Source organism: Triplophysa rosa, linkage group LG6 (assembly GCF_024868665.1).
Source record: "Triplophysa rosa linkage group LG6, Trosa_1v2, whole genome shotgun sequence".
Taxonomy (NCBI): domain Eukaryota; kingdom Metazoa; phylum Chordata; class Actinopteri; order Cypriniformes; family Nemacheilidae; genus Triplophysa; species Triplophysa rosa.
The window spans coordinates 5,501,645-5,520,934 of record NC_079895.1 but is presented as its reverse complement, the minus strand read 5'-3'; the positions used below and the strand labels follow the sequence as shown (position 1 = coordinate 5,520,934).

General features: G+C 37.0%; 1 protein-coding gene across 5 annotated transcripts in view; it reads right to left on the bottom strand.

Annotated features, from left to right (window-relative positions):
* Positions 1-18,666, bottom strand: part of glsb (glutaminase b) — a 38,793-nt gene extending 20,127 nt beyond the window's left edge. For 2 of the 5 annotated variants that reach the window (XR_008963133.1, XM_057336092.1), the window contains exons 1-8: positions 18,260-18,666; positions 7,016-7,117; positions 3,432-3,522; positions 3,005-3,126; positions 2,539-2,668; positions 2,357-2,436; positions 876-1,039; positions 671-729 (exon numbers count right to left, since the gene is read on the bottom strand). Coding sequence is in view for 4 of the 5 variants with exons in the window: in XM_057336092.1 (XP_057192075.1) it covers positions 671-729; positions 876-1,039; positions 2,357-2,436; positions 2,539-2,668; positions 3,005-3,126; positions 3,432-3,522; positions 7,016-7,117; positions 18,260-18,549 (1,038 nt within the window). In the remaining variant the exon portion in view is untranslated. Of the gene's footprint in view, positions 1-670; positions 730-875; positions 1,040-2,356; positions 2,437-2,538; positions 2,669-3,004; positions 3,127-3,431; positions 3,529-7,015; positions 7,118-18,259 lie in introns of all 5 variants that reach the window. The other 3 variants (XM_057336096.1, XM_057336095.1, XM_057336093.1) reach the window with 3 other exon arrangements.
* Positions 18,667-19,290: the final 624 nt, after the last annotated feature.

Genomic DNA, 19,290 nt, shown 5'->3' with positions numbered 1-19,290 from the left:
AACAAAATGTGTACAGTATAGTGGTAATACCGCCCACCCCAGCTCACAGTAAGGGCTCAATTGTGCTGGTTCAGTGCCTTTTTTTTCGCAAAGCATTAAGACTTTAATCTATAACTTAATATTATATTAAACACACAATCAACCAAGCTGGAGTGTTTTTGTCTCTTGCACAAAGATCGAAACACATGTGGCTGCATCAGCCATCAACCTACGCAAACATATTAGCTTAAACGCACACATAAACAACCAATATTTGGAACAGTAAATACAATAACAGGTGAGTTTTTCATTCACGTCACACAAGATGATGGAAAGATGTTTGGCGAAAACAAAGTCTGAATGAATTTGAACAATTCATTACGAACAGACTTTGTTTTTATGATCCCCACACATTTGACTTTACAGTGAGAGTGACCTTGAGCAGTAATGTCAAATACTGATCGATCACCTGTGTACAAGTAATATAACACAAAGAAAAGACAAAAAGCACTTAGAACAGATGAGCATTTGGTCTCAGCCTACACAGAGAATTCTCAATATCATTACTTTATACGTCCCAAAAAACTTTAACATTTAGCCATCAATATACTTTATTTCAAATCAAGTCAATGTAAGTTAGAAGGAGTAGATACAATTTTTAACACGTAAACCAGTGGAATGAGATGCTTACCTTAATCAGAGAGGTACACACGATAGCGCCGGCATTTACCATGGGATTATGCGGTTTATCTGTGTGTAAAAATAAACAATCATATTAAACTCGCAAACTTTACTCACACACACACATGCAAACAGTTCATATTATGTTGTTTATTATTTTATCACTGTGCCATTTTTAACAAGCCAGCAGTAATGCTAACGGCTGTAATCCTCACCCTCCTCATTCAGAAAGAGTTTGTTGAAGCGTAAGCCGCTGGGCTCTTTCCCAATGAAGCGATGCACAAATTCGGTGCTGTGATCGTGCACAGCAACAGCGTACTTGAGCGGCTTCACGCACGACTGCAGGCAGAACGGCACTTTGGTGTCGCCCACCGTGTGTCTGTGCAAATAAAACAGAGATCAGATCGCTGCCGTGACACGCAGATACTGCTAAGAGCTTTCCTGTGGCTCAGTGGTTAGAGCACGAGGCTAACAACGCCAAGGTCATGGGTTCCATTCCAAGGGTCAGATTGCACGAGTCAGAAACAAATGTGTAGTACAATGCAATGTAAGTCGCTTTGGATAAAAGCGTCTGCCAAATGAATGAATGTGAAGGTAAATGTAAGAGATGAATCAGACTCAGGCATTGCATCTTAAAGGGACACTTCACCCAAAAACGAACACACAGGAAGAAATTTTGAAAAATTGACTCCCATAGTAGGGAAAATAAATACTATGGGAGTCAATGGAGGGGGGGCGAGATCTGACATTATTCTAAATATCTTCCTGTGTGTGCAGCAAAACAAAGACATTTATACTGGTTTTCCAATCTGAGGGTGAGTAAATGATGACAGAATTTTCATTTTTGTGTGAAGTAACAATTTTTACTAGGGTTCATTTACGTTTACATTTACATTTAGTCATTTAGCAGACGCTTTTATCCAAAGTGACCTACAAAGTAGGGGAAAACAATAGAAGCAATATGTGCAACAAAAGAACAACAATGCATAGGTGCAGTAAAACTGGTCTCAGTTAGCCTATCACAGTATATGAAGTTAAGAATATCCCTTTTTGGGGGGGGGTAGGAAAGTAGAAAATAAGTAGAAGACTGGACTAATGGGTCAGATGTTGACAGAAGAGATGTGTTTTTTGCAGTTTCTTAAGCGTTAAACCCAACAACAAGTGTTCTTTCCTCCCTTTTAAACAGAAATAAGCTTATTTATTTTGCACAGTTATATGGATAAGATTTGTATATTTTCTACAGTCTCGCAGTTGAGTCCCATAGCACAGATCCCTGCTAAATCACTAAATGTAAATGTAATGTTCAGATCAATGGATGTACCATGTCACTTGGGGTTAAGTACAGAGAGAAGCGATAATGGTTTTATGGTCCTGTTATCAATTTGTCTCATGTGACTAACATTTTAGCACATCATCGCCGCTAAGTGTCTTTAATCTGTATCTCAGGTCTAGAAAAAAGGAGTGCTGATCAAACGCTAAGATTAGCTGGCAATTCTTCTAATGTTTCAGTGACAAACACAGATGTATTTCCGGTGCTCTGTATTGCGTAAATAGCAAAAAATCTCTGATATCACAACTTGATTTATAAATATCCAAGATGATCATTCAAGCCTTCAGAACATTCAAGTTGTTATGATCTTCAAAACGAAGAATTCAAAGATCTTAAAGCTAAAACAGGTAGCACGATGATTCATACCTCTGTCCATCGACTGTGCACAGGGACACGGCCCACAAATCTGGGCTAAATTTGGCAAGTTGGGGAATGTAGTCAGCAACCTGGTCGTTAAAGAAATCACAATATATGACAGTTCATTGTGGTTCTTTAAAAATAAGTCTTTTTGGCATTTGAGATGAACCGCGTAGATGTTTTTTTCTTACCAGTCCACCAGAAAGTTTTCTGCCTTTCTCATAGAGAGTGTCAATGTGGGAAGAAAACGACTGGAAATCAGGGATGACAAACTTTTTCCGGAAGGCCTGGGTTAAAAGCACAATGTTGCTCTGGACACACCTGAGGAAAGAAATTATCTTGAAATACTTGTCTATCTGGAACTGGTTTGACCACACGGAAAGAAACCCCAAAAGTAGAATTGTTTTAAATGGTTTCACTTAGACAGTTTGATCTATGTTTGACATACCTTGAGCTCTTTCATTGCGGAGACGTTTGCTTTAGATGTATAGATCTATATGCGTATCTTTAAAAACGATCTCAACAATGCCTCAAAGTTTGCTCAGATTTACCTTGAACTAAACCTAACAAACTGCATGTTGTGTTTTTGATTTGCATAGTTGCATCAAAAATCACGATGTTCCCTGAATAGAAGTCTATAGGACGCTGCCAGCTTACTTTTTGAAAAGGTGGCGGTCCAGCATCACGCCATCTGACGTGGACTTCAGGGTGACTTTCAACATGTCCATACATTCTTTCAGCCGTGGATCTCCCGTCCGAAGTCCGGTGGCCTTCAGCGCCTGTGTTAACACACACATACACAAACGATTTCCCTAAGCACACACTATTCAAGTAAAACTTTACATGCATTACTCATTACAATCACAACACTCTTATCTGGGTTTAAACTCTTGTCGGCCAGGTTCGATAAGACTCGGTGTAATAAAACATGGCTCTGTGCCCTATTTACTGGTGGTGATAAAAATAACAACACCACGGCGGTAACTCTACACGCTGACCCAGAGCATTGCTTCAGTCACGCATTTGCAAACAACACATGCAGATACACAGGAGATGTAAATAAAAACATCCCTCGGTCACTCACGGTAATGAATTTGTGGGCTGGGATCTTTTCTTGGCCTTCAGCAATACTGTAAAAGAGCAGATCCTCCAAGCTGGGCAGGATTCCAGCTTTCCTTCTCCTGGAAGCAGAGGGAAAATATTGGGTTATTGACCGCGGTGACTTCCACTATGACAGTTTAGTCTGGAGTGACGCATGTGTCTGCCCATGTGTTAAAATGCAAGCTGATTAAGGAATTTGATTGGTTGAGGATTAAAAACTACATGTGGCTAACACGCACGCAACAAAGACACAAAATAAACGAAAGGAATCAGGAATTAATCAGTGGAAAGTTGAAGACCCCATGAAACGACTCGACAAACGTGTGACTTTTTTGTGTTAATGTATTTGCTACATGCTAATGCTAGTCAGCGGAAAAAGTCAAGCATTTTATTTGACAACAACAGGATGAGTGACCAAGATAAACTATCAGTATATTTGGTCAATAGTCCAATTTAGATAAACACTGTTAACTATATGCAAACAGACGTACAACGAGCAACATAAATGTTCATGTTCATTTCATGGGGTCTTTGAAAGAAGAACAGACACAATTTTCTATATTCTATTCTATACCGTTAGGGGTCTAACAATATATTGTGGGACAATATATTGCAAAATTGTAGAGCTATCCTTTTTTAAGATATGACGTCAGTTTGTCCTATAAATTGAGATGCCATAAACTGTTTATATACTGTACATATACAGCTTTTTTTCTCATTTTGTTTAATTTCGTTTTACTGCTTTAAGAAGTCTCTCTCAAGGTTTAAGCTTTCAAATTATATGTTAAAATAAAGTTTTATTTTTCAGTGATAGACCTATTAAATTTTCATTCATTTACATAGAAGGCTTAATTAAACCTCAAATGTTGTCAATTCTATAATAAGTTCTATGCACAAAACATATTGACATTTCTTCATGTTTTCGAAATAAATATGTTCTTTGAGTTTTTGCTTCATCTTTGTTTAAAATATTGCGATACGCAGATATTCTTTTTTTTTTTAAATTCTTATGGTGGCTTTTGGGGAGGGTTGTTAATGGGCAGGTAGGGTTTCCGAAGTTATGTTTACTTGTTTCGTTTTTTGTCTTATTGTATTTTATTATTGTTATTATTATTTTTCTTAACACACACCTTGTTCCTTTCTGAAATTGATACAATACTTTTTGTATGTCTGACAAATGTAATAAAAAACAAAATTCAGAAACTCAGTATCGTGTATTGCATCAAATTGCAAATGTATTTGAAGAGTTATTTTGCAAAAACAGATAACTCGGTTCATTTTCAAAAATCTGTTTTTTATTGTGCATTCCAATTAATATCAATGAAACTGCAGTAGGGTTGTTTTGATTAAATACAGCTAACTAACGCAGTAAAACAGAATAAAAACATGATGACATAATAAAAACATGATTTTGGAACAATAAAGTTTTCGCAAATCACCTCTTCAATTATTATATTATATATTACACTGTGTATTTTTTTCTAGCCCTGCATTGTGCGTGGTCTCTATAAGACTGCAGCCTAACTCTAGCTAAGTTATATTAAGAGCTTCACTAATTTAGCCGTTGCATTATCACATTTAGATGGCTTTAACTCTAACAGAGCTCTGCCTAAGCTGCTGAGGCAGCGAGCCATGGCATCCTTCAAAAGTCAAGAGAGCCCAGCCAGGACTGACATTCCCACCGGCCCACCAAATCATCCAGTGATGAACCATGAATCCTTCAATCACCTCACTACCTTCACTACTTGAATCATTTTTCATAATCACTATTCTTATTAAACCCACAGACTCTGACAATAGGGATTTTATATTCAGGTTGGATAGAGAACGTGAAAGTATTAGGAAAAGTTTGATATAGTTAGACAGGAGGTGAAGACTGTAAATGACAAAAAGAACTCTTACTTACAATGCAAACAAACAGCACGTAGAGCGATTAAGGGAGACAAAACATGCACAGTTAATGGGACATACAACAGACCATGACAAACACATTTTAATGACATACGTTTCAAAATCATAAATGTTTGTAACTTTACACAAAATCTACTTCATCATTCCACTTTTGAATACGTATTTAGTCCTGAATGTCTCATGACATGTTAAGCTTAACGGACAGCATTTGTGTCATCCATCGCATTGATTACCAAAATAAACATCCCTCAGTTGTTTTTCTTTAACATTATTCCTAAACTAGTAAGGGACATAAAATGGAACCAAACAGAACAAAAATGTTAACATTAAAAACAGACCGTTTTCTAATAAAGCAACAGCGTTTCAACATTTAATCGTTTAGCAGACTTTTATCCAAAGTGACTTAAGGGAGACCAATAGAAGCAAACAAATCAACAAAAGGGGCAACAAGTGTGTAAATGCTGTGACTGGTCCCATTTAGTCTAGCAAATTTATTTAATCAGACAAACAAATAGAAAATAATAGATAGGAGATAGAAATGAACATACCCTAGTATTAATGGGTTAGGTGATCATTCTTAAAAATGGCTAAAGAATCACTTAAAAATGTTTAAATAACAGTTTTAAAAACACAGCATAACTTCAAAAAGCAATCTTACTTTAGACAATTTTTCAAAACTCCTATAGCCTCAATAGAGATTTGTAAAAATCTGACAAACAGCTCAACAAGTCATTCATCTCCTAAAAACAAACATAAGTCATTCTAGGTCTTGAAATGTACTTTCTGTTTTGGTTTGTGATCAGAAATACTGTAACTATGCCTCAACTATGAAGATGCAGATGTTTTGATTTTCTCTCTCATCGGAGTTAAAGTGAGGTCACCCGAAGCATTGAGCCACAGTCTGCATCATATGATACAAAATCAATTATCTGTTTACCAGAACTGCGATATCAGCTTACAGAAAAACAGAAGGTCTGTGGTTCTACACAGACAGTGACAGACAGACAAGAGATCCTAAAAAAGAGGTGAATCATCTGTGCTGGACCAGCGAGATTTATTCTCCAGAGGTCTTTGGTGTTGAACTTCACCTCTGTCCCTGCCTCTTTTTCAGGCCTCGGCTATATATTTCACCCCAAAATCAAAAGACAGAAAATAGGAAGTTATATTTAGCTTAAAGAACATGAAGTCTGGTGTTAAGCACCATTAAATGTTGCACTGTGACATATTCATAATTACGTAAATGTTTCCAAAACATTCCCATTACTTCATTATACCTTTGCGCTATACCACACTTTGTGCAGTTAAAGCGATGCTCCACCATTTGGGTCATTTACATATTCTTACAAAGCAAAATACAATTTCTTCTTTTGTATTTTGGGATGAGATGTGACCTGCTTTGTGACAAATTTTAAACAGACTCTACCCCAGATGAGATTCCAGGAAGTTTTAGAGAGCCTGATTATCAGCCTCCAGTAGAATAAATAAAACAAACATTACGCTCCTATTCACACAGACAGCTCACAGAAGACAGACCCAGTGGCATGCATCTCAAAATCACAGACTGTCCTGGTTATGGGTTCCACTTATTTGATAATGTCTCTTTCATGAGCATCCCCGTTTATACGGTTCTGTGAAAGAAACTGCAAACTGCAATACCTCCACTCACTTTCGCGTGACACATGATAACCGGTGACTCCACTTGCATTGCTCACATTTAGGCCACAATGCGGGTAAGAATGGAAATACCCAGAGATGAAGCTGAAACAGAAAACCAACATTCATGCTGCACGTTAGCACACTTTCTGGTTTTCACTGGATGTCAGTTCTAAATAGCGCACAATGCCATCTAAAGTGTTGTTAATAGGCCTGAACACTTCATCCTCATTAAAGGAGACTATGACTCTGAGAAAGGTTACCACAGCGAGCAGGATGCAGTTCATGGCCTGACCTGATGGTAGAGCGGAGAATGGGAAGTGGGGACCTGACAAGAGCTGAGATGATAGAGCTGGATAAAGAAGGACGCGGTCTCTTGACATGTCTTCACCACAAAATTTCAAATGCTGTTAGATTATTAATGATAATCTTAAACTATAATTTATTTTATTATTTAGTTTATTTATTTTATTTAGCCTTGTTGTGCAAGTTCTCTGGAGCTTGTGCAGAGGCAGCAGCTTTTGCCAGAGGGGAACTGGAATCCCCTGGTTGGGCCTGGGTTCTCCTGAGGTTTTTTTTCTCGATTAGAGTTTTGGGTTCCTCGCCACCGTTTGCATACTGTTTTTGCACTATCTGCCTGACCGGGGGGGGCTGCTTTAGAATCTTAAAGTTTTACTTAATTAATATTGCATATAGGAATTTATTATCTGTTATATTTGACCTGTGCTTCTCTCTCCTTTATCCTAAATGTGTGCTCTCACTGAGCGTGTGTGTGTGTGCGTACTTGTCTGTGTACGTACGTGTGTGTGTGTGTGTTGTGTGTGTGTGCGTGCGCATCCGTGTGTGTGTGTGTCTCTGTGTCTGTGTGTGTTGGTGTGTGTGCGTGTTGTGTGTGTGGAGTGTTTTGTGTGTGGGTGTGTCTGTCTTCTGTGTTTCAACCTTTTCTTGTTTTTGCAGGTACAACTTTGATTGTTTTGCTTGTAGTCAATGTGTCTCATGTGCAGCTGCTTTGTAACAATGAAAATTGTAAAAGCGCTATATAAATAAAGTTGAGTTGAGTTGAGAAAGTGTGTTAAAGCAGGGCTCGACATTAACGCTTGTCTGGGACAAGTAAATGTTTTGTATGGGCAAGTGAGAGAGAATTTTACTTGCCCGACCGGACAAGTAACTTGAAGAAAATAACAGTGCGACATATATGTAGAATAATAAGAATATATGCATTAGACAGAGCTGCGTGTTTGTCGTGGTTGTGCTCGTTTGTGTGTGACAATAATCAATGGCGCACCGCACTGAGTCCACGCGGACGCTGAATCCTGTTATTTAACGTTAAATGTCATCTGGCTGTTCTGAGTGTCTGAGTGAATTATGTGCACAGGTTAACATACAACACGGGTGATGGTCGAGGATTTATCTGTGCTGCACTGTATGAGGATATGAACACATGAACTTCATCTCCAGAGTTGCTCTGAGAGTTTATTTTACGAGCGTTTTACTGTTTGAGTGAAGCTATCCGCAAACAAGTGTCTTCCCAAAGACCCGTCAAAATAAAAGTCCCGTTAAATCGAACACTCAGACAAAATATACTGTAGTGTACTATTGAAAATTGAAGTGCACCTGTAGTAAATTGATAAACAATGTATACTATAGTAAAGTTCAAAAACAATAAAGTAGGAATTTTACTGCAGTTTACTATAGTAACCTACAGTAATTTATGTGGACAAATATACCACTATTGTATAGTAAAAAAGGAAAAACACAGAACTTAGAAATATTAAAACAAATTTAGGTAATCTAAAAATCATATGGCCCTAATTTATCCATCTGTATGTAACATTAATGTCTTTTGTCAGTTATCTGCCTATTCATTATGAACTACACTTGCACATTTCTGCCTGTGCTACCAAACTTTAAACCTCTCTAGCACCAGTGCTATGTGTAAAAAAAGTTAATTTACAGCCTTAACACTAATAACAATTACTGCTTGCCATTGTTTTATAGCAGTCACGGAGAGTAGGCCTTTAACCAAATTCAGGCGGCCAAAGCGGACACTAGTTAAAATGCGTAGAAGCAAACGTGACCAATCTAAACCCGAAACAATTATATTGATTATAATTCAAATGAAATATCATTTTTTTTATCTTTGGACAAGTAATTTTTGTACTCGGACAAGTGAATGTCAAATTCACTTGTTCGAAGGACAACCACATGACAATGCTTAATGTCAAGCCCTGGTTAAAGGTCTCTGTGCTATTAATGTGCTCTGCTGTTATTTATGGATTCTGTTTTTCCTGACAACTTTTCATAAATGTGTACAAGGCTGAGACCCGTCAATAGGGTTCTCTACTGCTCCCACGACCAAAAGGAGACTTTGCCAAGCTAATGCTAGAGGTGTAGCGACAATAGATTTGTCAGTAAGTGTAATTACAACTTATCTACAAAAGTAAACAGTAGAGAACCACCAAATTTAGAAATCTATAAACCATTTTTATGGTTTAGCATCTGCATTATTTAATGTACCACACATTGTGTAACACTATAGATAGATAATATATCGCCTGTTTACTCACTCATACTATCATGAGTGAATATACAGTTTAGTACTCCCCAGTTTAGTTTCTCTATGTTCTGTAAAGCTGAAATTTAAAACGAAAAGGCATATTGGCCAAGTGAAGAAAACACTTGAGTTTAGTTGCCTGGAAACAGAGCGTTTTCCTTTTAGCACCAGGAAGTAATTTGAAAGTAAATGGTCCAAACCTTCTGGATTTATGCACTTGACGTGACAAATCAACAACACTTCATCACAACAACTGCCTTTTCCATCAAATAAACACAATGCCTTTGGAAAATCTGGAAAAACATCCTTTGAAAACAACAGTTTAATCATTATTTCTTCAGCCACATTGTGTTGCAACCTAGAATTTTCTTTCTTTATGTACAACCACACTTGCATCATTATCATCTGCCTTATATTGGAGTATATGGAGGTTTGGAGTAAAAGATGACAAAATCTTTCAACTTAAATTAATGCCCACTAGGGTTGTTCCGATTGACGATAGTATTGTATATCGACGATTGTCAGACATTTCCTAAGATGATAGTTGGCTGTTTGCCAATGAATGTTGCAAATAAATATTACAAACGCGCAGTGCACATTGACAGGGCTTAATACTAACTTAAATGTTAGAGACGTCTTGTGAAAAAACAACTTGCACTGACATATATTAAAATATATGAGGGTAATTGTTTTGTCTCAAGATGCACATCAGCAATGTTTTTATAAAGTATGTTTTTAAAAATGACTTAAATATTCTAATTTAACTAAGGCCCAGCTAATCCCTGTCCTAGTAACCGCCCCTTAGTGTCAGTTTTTACTTAACAGGTGCTGAAACCTATAAAGCTGCCATCTAAATTATGTTCAGCTGATGGCTCGCTGTCAAGGCCAATGCATTAGCCACTTTGTAAACCGGCCTGTCTAGGCTCAAGGTTAAGTGTTTGTTCATCAGAGTATACAGGACAGGTTAGAAATGTGACACACATATGACTGGAAAGGACACACTGTATACTACAATTAGCACAGCTGACGCAACGGTTCTTTGATCTAAACTCTGTGCCAACTGGAAATTGCTATTTCACATACAGACACAGGGTACAAAAGTTCATCACCCACTTGACAACAACAATGGTTTAGTTTAGGGATGCACCGATATGTCAATTTTGGCCGATAATGATAACCGATAATTATTTAACATTGGAAGCCGATAACCGATATATTGGCCGACATAGTGCATCTAAATATTAATATAAAATTCCCTAAGACTGAAACAAAAGGCAAAAAGTGGACAACTGGTTTTATTTGAAAACATTTACTGCAGAAAACAAGTTAACCATTAGTTCTCTTTTTTTCCCATGAAATAATATACCAAGTCTACTTCACGCTAGTTAACGATTCTTTAACCTTCAAACTTTTCTGCTATATTTTTTATTTAATAAACAAATTATAGATGTTATGTGAGCAACCCAGAAAAATGTTATTAATAGCCACATGTCTAACAGGTCTCAAGACAGAAAGCATTCAGACAGCAGTCTGATTCAAACAATATGCTTTTGCTCCTATAATTCACACATTCGTAAATATCTACATACTGTACCTACATCAACAATGTTTTGCTAATAGCAGTAAGTGAATGATCATGACAGAACGACAGTACTGAACTGTATTTTAACTGTGAGCAGCGTGCAGCTGAAGAAGTTTAACCAGAGGAAATGATTTATCGCTAATATATCAGCCTAAATTTTATTTATTTATTATAAATGACCATTTATCGTCCGATACCCATATATGGCCAATAATTTATCATGCATCCCTAGTTTAGTTATATGATGGAAAAGTTCAATTTAATTTAGTAATTTCAGAGCAAACACTTAAATATTGATACATAATTGTGACCCTGAACCACAAAACCAGTCAAAAGTAGCACATTTGTAGCAACAGTCAACAATACATTGTACGAGTCAAAATTATTAATTTTTATTTTATGCCAAGAATCATTCGTTTATTAAATAAAGACAAGTTAAAGTTAAGATATTGAGTAAAGATCATGTTCCATGAAGATATTTTCATAATATATCAAAACGTAATTTTTGTGAATGGATGCAGCAAAATCGCTAACAAAAATGAACAGAAACACGCCTACAAACGTCGCTGCTGCTGCCCGCTGTTTGGGAATTACCCACTCAAGTTTCAAGCTTAGAATTTCTGCTTTCGGGTTCATCTCCTCTGCACAAAAGTCATTACAGCGGTAAACTTGAGGGGAAAGCATGCACCTCTACACGAGCTGTTCAAAAGAACAGTCGGTTCTGGTTTCAGGTATCAGATAACTTTACAAAACCTCCCTGAGAGAGAGAAAGAGAGAGCTGGCGGATTAACTCTTCAAATAACGGCTTTAATTGCAGATATCATATCTTTACGTTCATTCACCTCTTTCTGCAGCAATTTGTTCGACTAAACAACTTTTGTGATTAAAGGATTAGCTTTGAATGTCAGGAATTGCAACAGAAGAAAGAGCGCAGTCTATCCAGTTTGACTGATTCTGAAAATATGTGCTTCTTACTCACAAAGCAAGCAATACGTACGTGTATGCATCTATCTATCCATCCATCTATCTGCCTGTCTACTGTACCATCGTTAGAATATACGAAAATCTCATAACAAGTATGATTGCAAAACCATCAATAGCAAATATCCTGTGAATTAAGCTAAAGGTATTCATTATCCAGATGGAGTGATGTTTGACAGCTTCACCGATGTGGAAAGTGCACAGCACAAAAGCAAGAGCTCAGTCAATTTTTCACTCTCTGTCACATTGGACAGAATTAGTTGATTGGTTGAAGAGCTCAAGACCACAAATGATCTCATCTAACAGGATGCTAGCTGTCTTCTGCTACATCAACAGAGAATCTGAAGCCAAAGGAGTCTTTCCAGGATCATGATGACTCACTGTTAGAAACTGGGTTACAAATGAGGCACATATAAGGTAAAAAGTCAGCGAGCATTTTTCAGTTTGTTGAAATGCAGCATTATGGTATAGAATGGTGTTTACTGCCAAGGCCTTACAATTTGGCTAAATGAAGGTGTCTTTTTGTCTTAAAATAATGCCTACATATGCGACTCGCAGGGTTTTGAAACAGAGTCTTCAGTTCAACTGCAACTGCACCCATTCTGAATATTTCCAAAGGCTGATTCACATGAGTAACATGTTTTAACAGAAGACTGCAGAAACGGTTTAACTACACACTTCTCAGAGTCTGAGCCAGTTCTTGACTCCAGCAGCCGCCACACCCATAATAATGGAACATTATAAAAGCAAATGGACACACCATCAGAAGGAAAAAAAGGAAAAAACGCCTTTTATGAAATAAATAAAACCAGGATTGTAACACAACCGTGAGTGAGAAAGAACGTTAAGGACATCCATTTGAGAAATGAAAAGGCTTTCTGCTTTTCTCAAGATAGCAAAGGTGCAATGTGTGATATTAAGGAAGATCTATTGACAGAAATCCAATATAATATACATAACTACGTCTTCAGAGGTGTATAAAGACCTTACATAATTAAGCGTTATGTAGGCATGGGCCGAACACCTGTTTCAAGGTATACCACGGTTTGGAAACATCACGTTTTTTTTAAAACCACTAAAACTTTCTGTTATACCGTTCCAAAAGGTATGAGCTGTTTTGTGCAGGAATCCATCAGGTTCTGTGCTATATTTTGTTCATGCTTAATTAGTTGTTTGCTCATCTGCACTTAATTTATTTATGTATATATGTATGGATGAATGTATGTCAGTTTAATTACTGGAAATGCATTTAAAAGAAGACTAGAAAGGGGTGCCATGCTTTCAAAATGTTGGGGAAGCATTGATTTAACCTGACATACTGTTCATGTTTACTACTGTTCCAAATATTTTGTGTTGCTTAAAAATCAAATCTATTGTGTTCAATGCTTTTAATAAGACAATTAAAATAACACATTTTAAAGATGCAACCGCAATACCGTCATACCGCGTAACTGTGATAGTTTGGCTTAAGGTTACCATACCGTCAAAATCTCATACCGGCCCATGCCTAGCGTTATGTTTGTATTCCCTTGAATGAGCTATTTCTATCTACATACACCGCGGGTCACCTTACATGGAATTACAGAGCGTGTTCCGTAAATACGTTATCTCCTTCGGCAAAGAAGCGAAAACATGACATCTTTGTTCTGTGTCAGCCACCATAGTGCTTCGAAAGGGAGGGTGCAGGGCTCTAGACTGCGACCAAAATGCTCGCAAATGTTTTTTTTATAACATGTGAGGTAAAATTCCACAGGGTCGCATTGGTGCGAGTGCGTAAAACCAATTTTTGCCCCGCCAAAGATTTATTTGAACATTTAATGTAATTTTTGAGTAGTGAATAGGGCTGTGCCGATAAACGATATCATATCGAATCGCGATAGAATGTATTTCAAAAACGATGATAAGCTATTGGCATTTTGACTCGATATGTATTAATCTTACAGTCTAACAGACAGCAGAAATAAACGCAACAACAGTCAGTCAGCGTGCAGCTTTTATCATGCGCGTCAAAGTACAAAGTCCATTTCATACTGCACTTGGCAAAGAAAACTCGACATGAGGAGGAAAACATTACTGGAAGCGGAAACAAAGGTGAAACTAACCTCGAGTTGTCATCACGCGGTTTATCAAGTGTCTTATTTTTTTCGCAATCGCCGGTTAAACAAAACAAACTTGAGGCGCAATTGCAAGCGAGTTACTTCGAAACTCAAGCACAAACGTTTTTATATCCATCGTTAACATATCTGCTAACATGAGCTGGTGCATATGAAACAAACCAGCGATGCCCTGTACAGATTAGAGATGTAATGAAGTGAGTTTGTGTGCACATTAAAATATTGAACCTTGTATGTAAGATGCTTGCATGATTAAAGAAATGTACTACAGTTTATGTGAGATGTCTTTTTGAAAGACTAAGGTTCACTGAATGCATTGAATGAATCCCACTACTCGAGCAAGACATTATTGCAGCGTTATGTATGTGCGCAGGTGCTGAGCCAATAGCGTTCGAATGTACACAGTAACGGAGCCCTTTCATTGGTTGAATGTACTGAATGAACACTCCCTTTACTTAACGAGTCAATTGAGTCAAAATGAGACTGAATGAACTGGTACATGTTGTTTATGGCCTAATATCCTCTGTGTTGCAACAGTGCATTAATTTAATTGAATTTTAACTGGTTAAAGGTTAACTTTTGTTAATAAACTGTATTTAAAATAGATTCTTTTAAATACAGTTTTTTAATTAAATATATATCTAAATAAATATCGTTATCGATCAATATAGAAAAAAACTATCGAGTTTACTTTTTTGCCATATCGCCCAGCCCTAGTAGTGAATGACGCGCTTGTGATTAATGCAGGAAAGAGCGAGCAGAGAGCTCCTGCACTACTGTCAACAACTGTATAAAATAACAAATACAAAGTTTCTTTGCATTTATTTTGGATTTATTGGGCTCGCAAGTGTTAAAGCACAAATATGAAGCGGTCGACTATTTTAAAAGACAGAGTGACAAATTAACAGAACGATTCATCAACTGAGGTCATTATGCAAGGTCTTTATGATTACTATAAAAAAGGGTGCGACCAAATTGTAAGTTGTGCAACCAGTGGGGAAAAACTAAAAGCCGTTAGTTGCAATTTATAACCTCACCGCTAGATGCCGCTAAATTTTACACACTACACCTTTAACTGTCATTCCACTAATCAATAAGATAAATATTATGCAATAACAAAGTGCTTGCTGACAACAGGTGTGACATAAATATTATATCATCCATAACTGTCTGGTTTGGTTCAGCTACTAAATCAGACATTAAGAGACTACAACAAACAGATAACTTCTGGAAACTGTACATTGTAAGAAACAATAGGTTAAACCTGTAAATAACACATCTGTACACTTGTTTTTTGTCTGTATTTTTTCACTTTTTGTATATAGTGCATTATTATTTTTATTTAATTTCTCATTTTTTCTATCTTAATGTATATTTGCACTATGTTTGCACCATGTGTACACTTTCTTCTGCACTAAGCTCCTGTCGCCAAGTCAAATTCCTTGTGTGTGTAAACATAAAGCTCTTTCTGATTCTGATACAGGTGTGGGTAATTTTATGTGACCTTAATTGTTTGGGATACAAATGTTTTTGGTGCTTACTAATAGCCCTGCCTACGTCTTACACTTTACATATTAAACTGTATGCCAAAAACCAAGTGTAAAATATCAAAACCAGTTTTGAGGTTGGGTGTGTCTGTCTGTGTGCGTGTGCGTGTGTGTGAGTATGGGTGGGTTGATAAATGGCCAACTGCAGGCCATAGCATTAGTCAGTTAAAGTTTATAAAAGTAATGCTAGAGCAATATATTAGCCAGTATTTGGTTTTTATTAATCAGCAATAGCCAAAAACTGCTCCGGACTGAAAGACTAACATGAGAGGTCATTTCACTTTGTCTTGTCAACAAATGTGCAGAACATGTTTTGCACAAATACTGCACAGCGAATTGAGTAAATACTGTAAAATATATGCAAAATAAGTGACTCTGTCATTCTGTGTACATCTTGATAAAAGCAGCACTGTTACATTATGTTATATACATTTATATTATATATATATATATATATTAGTACAGTATATACAATTTAGCAATAGTATCGCTAGTATGGGTATATTTAATTCAAGCAGCATCTTATTTGCTACCACTGCATTTATTCACTAAACTAATATCCTAATATTTGTTTAAAACAACACAAAAATAGTGTGACATTTCAGTAAGCAATTTTATAGATATATAAAAAATTAGCTCACTCTCTCACACCTTCTCTCATTATGACCGGTTAGTCTTGTTGTCAAGGCAACAGCAAAGCAGCTGAAAGTCTGAGACAGCATGCATCTGGTGTTTTTGATCAGCTTCAGGAACATACCAGCAGCCTGTCTTCTGTGCAAGAAAAATAATGAGCTAAGCGATCTCTGGAAGGCCAGGTTTGAGGTCAGGCTGAGTGAAAATTGCCTGTTTGTATGGAGTTCTGTGTGGACATAACCTGATATCACAGCAGCTACAGGAGATAGGGCATCTTTCTCTTAAATTCTGTCTATATTAGCTTTTCTGTAGCTCATCTGGTAGAGCATGGTGCTAGCAGTGACAAGGTCACGAGTTTGATTCCAAGGTAATGGACTTACTCATAAAATGTTTAGCATTAGGGCGCTGTATGGTACTTCGGACCGTGATCTATTTCAAGAAATTACAACATGAAGTAAAACTATGCCATCTCTAATTGTGCAATCTGCTGTAATGCAACATGTTATTTATTACTCCAATTCCAACACATCACTAAACTGGATTATATATCAACTTATGCCAGCCATCTGAACAAACGCCCAGTGTTCCACTAATGGACGACTTTTATCTCTATTTGCAAACAGATCGTAAAACGATGAGAATGCAATTCTGTCCAAACAACAAGCAGGAATGTGCTGACATATTATGCAATAATATATTTTTATTAGGTAGCTTTTTAATGTACGTTCTGCTATTTTTTTGGACAAAACATACCAAATTCCATTTCATGGATTTTTCATAATTTCCACAATGAAATGACCTATGGTAATGTGCATTTGTTTCCACCAAAACAAAGTGTTTTTATTATCTACCAAGTCAAACCCACACAACATCGTCACGTGCTTCTCTCATACAGTAACTGTACACCAAAAAAAAAAACGTACGGAAAACGAGTCATCTTGCCCATCCGTGATACAAGATGGCAACCAAACAAACAATAATATCATGAGGTGAAGATCAAACCCAAGAAGACTCCCTGTAGGGACGAGCACGAGCCTTCTGCGTCATCCTATAAATAATCCATACGGTCACGCGCACTGTGAGAACCGATCCTGACTGATAATATTTCCAGCCAGTTTTTGTATTAAAACGATAAAAGCTTTAACATATTTGTCTACAAAATATAGAATATTCACGTATCTTATGTTACAGAAGAAAAACGCCCATGCAACTGAACAAACTGTAAACTTGCCAACTCTCTAGCGACGAAATATAGGACAGCAGAGGTCAAATAATGTGTTGTCATATAAATATAAACACATGCCTATTACAGTATTTCTCTTATGCCACAAGCACATTTTTAAATGTATGGTTAAATGAATAAAAGTGAATTTATTGAATCCTTTCCATAAACCCTCACAGAAACCTGTGACATAGACTTACAGCAAAACACGGGTTGACCAATAAAATGGATGTGGGTTACTGACATTCCTCACATGCCGTATGTATGGTGTCATAAATAAGCAGCTGATAAAAGACACTGCCACTCCCCTCTCTACTTCTTCCAGTCAGGAAACACCATATAGCATGCTACACTTCAAATCTACACGATGGGGCACATGTTCTCACTTGTAGCTCTGGTAAGAAACACTTTTAACCTGGCCTGGGTCCATTTAAACGGATGTATGTTCCACACGCTGAAATAAAAAGGCTACACATGCTCTCCTCCCACTCACTGTAGAATGTACACACAACGCCACGTTGCCACACGTTCAGTGATGTTTAGACGCTCCTGCTGAACTATTAAAAACACATGAAGTGCCAACCAAATGCTATAACGTTAAATGAATCTCGTACTTGTCTGCCGTCGTTTCCTGTAAGGTCTCATCTGTCTTCACGGTCTCTGGTTCGATCGCTCCCTCGGTTTTTGTACATAGGAATCTCCTCGAAGATAGAGGTTGAATGAAAGGTAGATATCTTCCATTACGGACGATATTTAACTTTGGTATTTTGCCATTGGAATAAGCGGCGCTGAAGCGATACGCGCTTGGTAAAGTCTTTTTAAAGCTTAAAATGTCTGATAACGAACGCTTATGGCTGGTTTGAATCAACTCCTTCAGCACAACAGAAGCCCTAAACTGTAACATCTCAGTCCTGTCGAGCTAATTGGTTTATTTTCTTGTTTTTGTTCAATAAAACTAGAACACAAATCGTATCACCGAAAGCGACAGCAAAGAAAACTAGTAAGTGAAGAGCTTTCGGTGAGGCTCACTGAGCAAAATGCCACGGACACGCCCACCTAATGAGCTATTGGGCAGAGTGAAAATGTGTTCAAATCTTTCTCTTTCGTTATTGGCTGGATAAGACATGTTTCATATTTGACTGACATGCATCACGTCCTGCAGTGACTTTTGTAAAAATGTAAACATTTTTGTACGCCTTCATTTACATATTTATTCATATGAATATTTAAATATTATAGAATTATTCTAATTTGTATTCTACGCACAATTTTTCTTATAATCCATGACATTTATCTACATAATTAACGTTAAATAATGTGTTTTATTTTATCATAGTAAACTATTTTTGGATTAACTGCTGATTTTAAATTTCAACACAAATTAGACAAAATATGTAACATCATTATAATCACAATGCTGACAGGCTACACGTGTGGTCTTTATTTAACAAATACATCCCATGAAAAGAGAAGTTATTTCTAGACTGGTGTTTGTCTTCACTGCATGACATTTATTAATGGAAATGTAAGCCTATAGCAGTCATCTGAGCTCCTTATGCTGCCATTCAACGTATCATATCACTTTCTAGGTGTGTTCTATTGTAATTGAGTGCCCCAATGGAAACATTAATTGCATCAATTAACG